An 8,106-nucleotide genomic window follows, 5' to 3' on the forward strand; every position below is an offset into this window, starting at 1 on the left:
CCAACGGCACCAAGGTTCGCCCTTTGCAGAGGCTTCCCCAAGTCTGACGATGCACTCTCTCTGAAACACACGTCTGCACAAGCTCCATTTCCCATACCTCAGCTCTGTGTCTTCAAAATTGGTCTTTCTGTCATCTAACATTCGTGTTCAGTCCTCCCACTGCAACGGAGAGGTTCAATGGCATATCACCTTGTTTGTTCACTGCCAATCACATCATGTTACCTACTCCAATATTCTCCATCCCTAGTCACGTTTCTCCTTCTCCTTTGCTTCCTACTGCATCGTTCTACTGCTGCCTTGGTTTCCCCGTGACTTACTGTGCCAGAGCTTTTCCTTTGCCTTGTATCACTTCTGGTGTCTCTCTGCATTTATCACCAGTTTGCATTCTCATTTTGAGATTTTTATTGAACTGTCCTCTCCAGTGACTGCTCCTCAGTGTACACATTTCTATAGGTTGACAAACTCCTCTGATTTGCTTTTATAAAATGCAAAGTATCCAATGAAATTCAAAAGTTTGGCTGTGGCATACAAGACTTGCTCCTACAATCACTCATAAGGAGCATTCAGAGCAAGGCAGGAAGCTGTGCTATCAGAAAAGTCCATAAATATTAGAAGCAATTACCAACCTAGTGCCAGGGTGAAAAATCACGGCTGCAGATTGTTTCTAATCACAAAGGCAGGCTACCAAGCCTGAACAGTGGAAAGCTGGTAGAGAAATAAAATTTCAGGTTTTTTTCATTTCTGTGAGTGTCAACTTTAATGTACAGTACCGCTGAATCCTGTCATTCAGGCTTCAGCAGCTGGCAATAAGGAGTGACATTCTGGAAGATGAAATCTGTAGGTAAGACTCATCTTTAATACAGCTGGAGATCATAACTAGTCCTGTAGTCATTATTCTGCTGCTAGGAAGTCTTTCCTGCTTGTCAGTCTGAACTCTGAAGCAGACAAAAGGAGTTGGTGGTTTATTTTCACCCCACTTGCAAATGCCAAACCTGGCCCTTTTATGCCAGGTCAGCACTTAGAGCAACATGATGAATAGTAGATTTTCCTGAATTATCATGCAAATGTACTTTTCAGCTCTTCTCTTTCTAGCACAAGGAGAATTAGCAAATGGAAGTTTGTCAGCTACTCCAGCTCATGCCAAACCTTTCTTTCATTCTCTCCTTACCTGTTCCATAAATCACAGGCATACATGCAGATACCTGGAGCCCACACACAGCCAGATGTTTCCTGCTTGCTTTTGTCCCCCGACATGACAGATGCCTAGCTTTTGGTTTGATTTTTTTGTTAATTAATTCTTTGCGCATCTAGACAGCCCCTAATGCAAGTCACTAACCGCTGTTTTGCTCTCTTGGCTGCCAAGGAACTACCTTGTTCTGCACTAGCCCCATCCCTCCAACCCTGCTTCTCCCGGCCAGAGAGACCAGCGAACCGGCGCCCACCGTCACGATGGGCTTCACATTCCCCTACTGCCTCACAGTCGCAGTCCACCGGAGACCTGACTTCCTCGGAGGAGAGCGGAAGCAAGGAGCCGCCGGCAGAGACCCCCAGCCAGGGAGGCGAGCCGGTCTGAATCTGCACAGGAACAGGGGGGGCTGCCATCCGCCTCCGCCAGGTCGCCCGCCAGCCGTCTCTGCCACGAAGGAGAGAGGTCCGCTTGCAGAGGTCAAAGAATGTTCTCAGACGCAGCTGCTGAATGTCCGACCTGGGAAACTGAGGTGTTTCTAGAATGAAACAGTTTATGTGCCTGTAATAACTTAATTTTTTTCATAGCTGAGAAAACTATTTTTGTCTCCATCTTTTCTACATACAGTATATTAACAAAAAAACAAAACAAAAAAAAGGGTAAAAATGATATAAAGTAAGATTTAAAATAAAATGTAAATTAAGTTTTAAGGGAATTTGAATACATGCTCGCGCTCTCTCCAAATACTGACTGCCTTTTGGTTATATTTGCACTGTTATGTTTTTGATTTTGGTTTGGGGTTTTTTGGGTTGGTTTTTTTTTTATTTCATGTAAAACTAGGGTCTTAAGTTAATTTTATTCTATTTTAATGTCAGTGTTACCGGTTTTTAAAAGTAAGGTTCTTAAAGATGCTTCAACTGTCTGAAGCGTTACCTTTTAAGTAGTGAGGAAAGCCATTAAGCTAGTTCACTAGACTTGTATTAATTGAGATGGAGGGGAATACAGGTAAACACAAGAAAAAAATGTAAAAAAAAGAATGCCTCAGAAAGTCTTATGGAGTTAGCTGTAAAATACACCTACAATACTTGACTTGCATGCCTCTGGGTCCTCGCACTTTAGTGCATGTACATACTGCTACTGTACTTCTACCATCACATAAATGTGAGTCAATCTGTTTCACTGTAATATTGTTGTGAATTTACCTGTACTGTACTTTTATTGTTGGTATTCTTGCATTGACTATACAAAAAGAGTTTTTAAATTATTGTTAGCAGTTCAACTGGCTATGTACAGTGTTTACCGAGAACTTCCTTCGTTTTGGGAAAACCATCGAGATCTTTGGGCATACTAAATTGTAACTGGTCTTGTTTAAGAGTCTGTTGGAGACCATGTGACGTGGAAATAAAACTCTCAGTATTTACAAGCTGCTCGAGTGCTTCATGATTTTTTTTTCTGATGGTACTTCCCAGGTTCATTTAACTGGGGGTGGGAAAAAGCTCCTGAACTCCTTCTCTATTCACAGGGGAAGAAGAATGCTTCTTTATATGAAATAAATCATGGCAAAGCCAACTATTACGCTGTGCTCCACAGACTCCTGTGATCAGGCCTTGGGAAAGTTTCTAAATTCCCTCACTGAACTCCATGAAACAGCTGCTCACACAGATACTGGGACCCATCTTCTCAGTTCCTCTTAGGCCGTATGGCTTGTTGCTTTCAGTTGTTCATGGAAGTGAAGCTAAATATAATACCAGAAATATGACATGTCCTGTGTTAATCCAAGCTTATGTCTTGTCTGCATTACACACAGAGACCAGTAAAACCAGGACTTTTGTAAAACTGGTGGCTAACACTGAGAAATAAATGCAGCCAAGAATCTGTATGCTTCCAAGAGGTGGAAGCCTCTCAAGCTACTTTGCCTGGGACCATCTGTTTGGCCACATGCTTTCTCTGGGAGCCCCAGAACTGCTCTGACTAGTTATCCCATCTCTGAACTGGCTCATTCCTGTTCAATTTCCTTTGCTGAGGTTTTCTGAGGCTCATTTGTTGAAGAGCACCATCTGGGATCCCTAGAAGCCATCCTGGTTAGCTCTGCTGAGCGATAAGCCCCTCGCATCCCATCCTGCTGTGTCACGCTTTCTAGGAAGTTTAATTCAGCTGCTGGATGAGAACAAACTCCCAAGCTGTTGGGTCAGCTCCCGAATACCAGCCAGTTGAGGTCTGATTTCTCCCACAGCTGTTAAGACCGTTGCTATTAACCCAGTGTCAAAATGTCCACCTGTGGGTCGTTAAGAAAATTGCCACTTACCAAGATAGGCAGTGACTAAAAAGTACTTTTTACCAGCCAAAGCAAGTGGTGTCCAGTACCGCTCCTGAGCGGCAATAATCATATTAGGTGCTATTTGCCTTCCCAGTCGTCTCAAAGCCTCTCTGCTAGCATTTTTTGTGAGTGCTAAGTTGATCCCCCCAACAAGTCTGAATGCTTAAGATCGTCCATGATGGCCACCCTACTTGCTTGAAAATCTTGCTGCAACACTTTGCTGAATTGTTGCAATGAGTTCAGTTTGGGAGTGGAAGGGAAGCATGTGCAGGAACTGTTTAGAAGGTCAAAAAAGAGTCGCAATGGTTATTGAAGAAGACTTAAGCCACAACTGAAAGATCCTTGTTTGTTTTCAAAATTTTAATTACCAGGAGCAGCTTTGCAGTGAGAGGGGGAGGGGTTGTTGCTTCTTTAAAAGCTCTTTCTCCTAGATGAAGTAAGTTAAAGTTGCAAATGAGTAAGTGATGATGACTACCAGCGAGTAAAAATGCTGTTCTGTTTCTTGTGACAGCTGTAATTTTTTTTTAATGATGCAGAATAAAATTCAAGAGACTGATTTGTAGCTTTGATACCAGGAAATGGTATTTGCCTTTCAAATCAAGAATACACCAGCCTGCAGAATTAGCTACTGGCCATCCTGAAATAGGAAGGTCTGTGAGGATAAGCAGCAGCTGCCTGTGGCTTGACAGGTAAAGTGCTTATGAAACAGCAGGAATCTCTGAAATGAAAGTGAGACAGCAAGCAACAGCAAGGAGAAGGTTAAGCACAAACAGAAGTTCTGCGGACGATCTTAAGAAGAATCACGTTAATTAAACATAAGCTCCTTTCTAGTCTAATTAGCAAATACAGCGACATCGAGAAATATAACGTTTCTACTGGCTCTTTGGAAACACCAGAGCTTTTATCTTCCAATATTCCTGCTGGTGAGATTGGGGAATTTCCCCCATCACCATTAATTTCAGCATGTTCCATAATTACTTAAATAAATCAAAAAATAAATGGCGGGTCTATAGTCCATCTAAGGTTATTTTAAAAGCTTCAAAGATAAAATGAAAAGCCTTTTTAGAAAGTCTGCAGCTCACTTCGTGTCTGTGGGGTATCTGAATTATTGCCTCATGAATAATCAGGGCAGGAGAAGCCTCGCAGATTGCCACACAAATTAGTGTAAGGGGATGTGAATACATCTGTCTCAGCGTCGCCTGATGAGGCTGTAATAGATAGCTGGATTTCACCCAGGGGTTTGTGGTGCCTGAGACAATGGCCCTGGGACATCGCTTGGTCTTTCAACAGAGCGGGGATCAGGAGCAGGACTGTGATCTGTGGCATCCCTCCCAGTCCAGCCAGCTTTTGGGGGGTGCTGCAGCACCCCCAGGGTGTTGGGGTGTCCCTCCTGCCACAACACTGCAGTGGCCATGTGGGTAACATGAGGAGGAAAAGTCCCTTCCTCCCACTTTCCTTCATACCTCTCCGCAGTCAGCCGCTCCCTGACACGCTGCCCTCCCCTTTACTCTCCAGGCAGACATGGACACATACCACTGGTAATGGTGTATGACATCTTAACTCACCTACCCAAGCCCACATGGAAAGACCTAAAGTAGGACAATATGGCAACACCACGTTTGTGTTGTGCCTCAGTGCCTGGACAAGGACCGGGCTTGGACCATCGTTCCCCACTACTCCCTTCCCCTCACATCTCCCTCCGTGCAGAGAAAAATCTCCATGCACATAGAGTACCCCAAGACATGCATCTTCCTCCCTCCCACTTCCTTCCCCGAGTACCTGGAGCCATCAAGCTCCCCCATCCTTTCTTTGGAGGTACCACATCTCTTGCTTGCTCCCTGTTCCCCTGTTTTGACTTCCTTTTATGTAAATCACTGCAACCTGCTAGAGTATTATTAAGCTGCTGGGTACACATAATTTTCATATGAAATGACAGCTAATGTCTTCAGTCTCCACATAGCCCAGTCTGCTTTCTGGAGAGGCTTAATGGCTTTAAGCAAAGTCTGCTTCCCTTCCCTGTTTATTGTCTCCTTATCCATCTTGCAGGAGTATGAGACATTCTGCCTTCAGCTTTGGGTGAAAGAGATTACTGCCCTGCTATAGATGTCTCTAGAATAAAAAACTAGCATCTGTTGCTGAAAAACACCATTTTTTTTCCAGCAGAGCAGATTTGGGACTTATCCTCTCATTATTAATTCTCCTTTTTTTGGTGTACAAACACCTTCTGGAGGTCAATCTCCGCATCCTCTGAAAAAAAAATGTGAGAAATACTGAGAGCACTTGGTGGTCTGGGCAGGATTTTGCAGATGAGGGAGGGCTCAGTGGGCTACTCAGCAAAGCTGGTGCAGCCACTCATCCTGGAGCTGCCCTGAAGAAAGGAGGTGCTCCCTACAGAGTAACTGTTTGGAGGTACAGGTGGGGCTGGAGCTGCACAGACCTAACGCAGATCCTCAGAAGTCCCATCTTTGGCAGTGAAGTCCTTGGTTTGGCAGTCATCAGTTGCAGGTTAGAGCTGCAGGAGGTCAAGAGGCAGGTGGCAGAAAAGCTCCCCTGCCCCAGACAGGGCACTGACGTGCCTATGTGCCTGGGTTAGTCTTGCCCAAGGTTATGGATTGGTATCTGAGGAGAGAAGGTCATAGAAAAAAAAATTAAAAACCAGTGTGCTTGGCAACTCCACGTAGATGGATAGCTGGATGAGAAGAAGAAAGAAGATAGTTTGGATATTGAGTTTTATACGTCTCTTAATGGCAACAATCCTGGCTGAGCAATGTAAGCAGATATTGCACTAAAAAGGAAAAGTGCTGCCAGGCTATGTAATCTGAATCCTATTAAAGGCCAACAATAGCAAATTTTGTTTTGTCCTGTTAAATCCCTAGATTTTTTTTTTTATATACCTTAATTGGATTTTTTAATCCCTACAGTAAGACTTTAGAATGGGTTTACACAGAAAAATGTCATGGATATGGCTACTTTCCTCATCCTCCTCCTGCTTCTCTCCCCCGCTGTGATCCCTCTGGATTAGGCTGCAGAAGAGAGCCGAGTGCAAGTGGACAAGCTCATCCCAAGGGCATTGCTCAGCAGGCACCTCTTTCTCACTGAGTTGGTTGGAACCAAATTGGCTCTAAAATACTAAGCCCTGCAGTTACAGGCAATGGGGCACAATTTTGGGGTGTTGAAAAAGTTGCCTCCTTATAGAGGAGTGATCCGTATGTTTTAGCTACTAAGAATTGCAATGTTAAGGGCTTAGGCAATTAAGAACATAGATCTCATTGATTTTCTGCTCAGGGAAGAGACTTAAATAACTTACACGCTTTGGGAACTTTTATCACAAGTCTCTGAGTACATCTTCAGCATGTTTGTCTTTAAAATATGGCCTCGATTCCTGATGTTGTCTGAGAGAAGACGTGTATTGTGTTGTTCCTCGCTCAATTTTCTGCACGGTGCATTGGCGGGACAGAAAAAAAACCCCACTTTGCATATATGACTGAGAGGAAGAACAATAAAGGCCATGATTTTGTCACAGCTATTTCCATGACAAAACCAAAGACTTTTGAGAGGGTATTTTCTTAGTACAATGTCACTGTGGTTTGTCATGGAAATCACATCTTAGACAAAAATCAAAGCCCTGGCTTCACAAATTATCTGTGTTCCCTTCAGTCTGTGATGCCTCTGACAACACCACAGCTTTATGATGTGCACATAAAATGCAAGTTAAATATATTGTACAGGCATTTTAAATGTTTTACAAATAAGAATTGATGTGTAGTCATATTTAAAAAGCATATTAAATGTATTTTTTTATAAAGCAGTAGGACCATGAAATAGTTGGGAGGAAAACAGCAATAAGAAGTCAGGAAAGACAGAATTAGCCCCTGGGAATCAGTACCCTGAACTGTGTTTGGTAAATAACGGGCCTGATTCTGTTTTCCCTGGGAGCAGCCCTGGACCTGTGGCTGGGAGGTAGCAAACCTTGAGTTGTGCTACTGCACGGGAGGCCACACAAGGTTACAGACCTTGCTTGTCTGTAACACTGACAGTGTCTGTCAAAATCAGTCTGCGTTTGACTGACAGGGAAACGCCGAGCTGATGTGCCACCTTTGTCCAACAAGCCCTCAAGTTTTCAGCAGGACAGACTGACGTGTCAAGAGGTGATGTCCTGAAGAATGCAGTGACACCCAACAGAGGAGAAAGAGTGGGATGCTATTCCCCTAATTATACAACCCTTTTCACATCAAGAAAAGAAGCAAAAATTATTTATTCAGAAAGCGCAGCACTATGGTATAACACCTCCTCGTGTACATGGGTTACTTCTACTCAGCAAATAACTAGCTTATCTTCCAAGCACAGAGGTAAATAATTTCATAGAAACATTTCCCTGCTTAGAAGAATCTGCCTGAGCTCTTGGTCAGCAAGTCTGGGTTAGGTGACCAGCAGCCCTCCTGGTTCACATCAATCCTTCCCAAAGAACCAGAAGAACCTTCATTCACTGCAGACCCCATCCCACAGGCACTGCTCAGCCACCACTGGCTCCCAGATCCAGAACTGGTTTATTTAACCAGTCCCACTACCAGAGTTTCTGGTTTCTCCCACTGGAGTAAGTTAC

The 8,106-nt window shown here is 43.8% G+C and overlaps 1 protein-coding gene across 1 annotated transcript in view; it reads left to right on the plus strand.

Moving 5' to 3' along the window:
* The window catches only part of MTCL1 (microtubule crosslinking factor 1), a 111,268-nt gene extending 108,661 nt beyond the window's left edge, over positions 1-2,607 (plus strand). The window contains exon 16 of the mRNA XM_074146106.1: positions 1,364-2,607. Within this exon, the coding sequence (XP_074002207.1) occupies positions 1,364-1,573 (210 nt within the window). The 3' untranslated portion in view covers positions 1,574-2,607. The remainder of the gene's footprint in view (positions 1-1,363) is intronic.
* The last annotated feature ends 5,499 nt before the right edge of the window (positions 2,608-8,106 follow it).

Source organism: Numenius arquata, chromosome 4 (genome assembly GCF_964106895.1).
Source record: "Numenius arquata chromosome 4, bNumArq3.hap1.1, whole genome shotgun sequence".
In the NCBI taxonomy this organism is placed as follows: Eukaryota; Metazoa; Chordata; class Aves; order Charadriiformes; family Scolopacidae; genus Numenius; species Numenius arquata.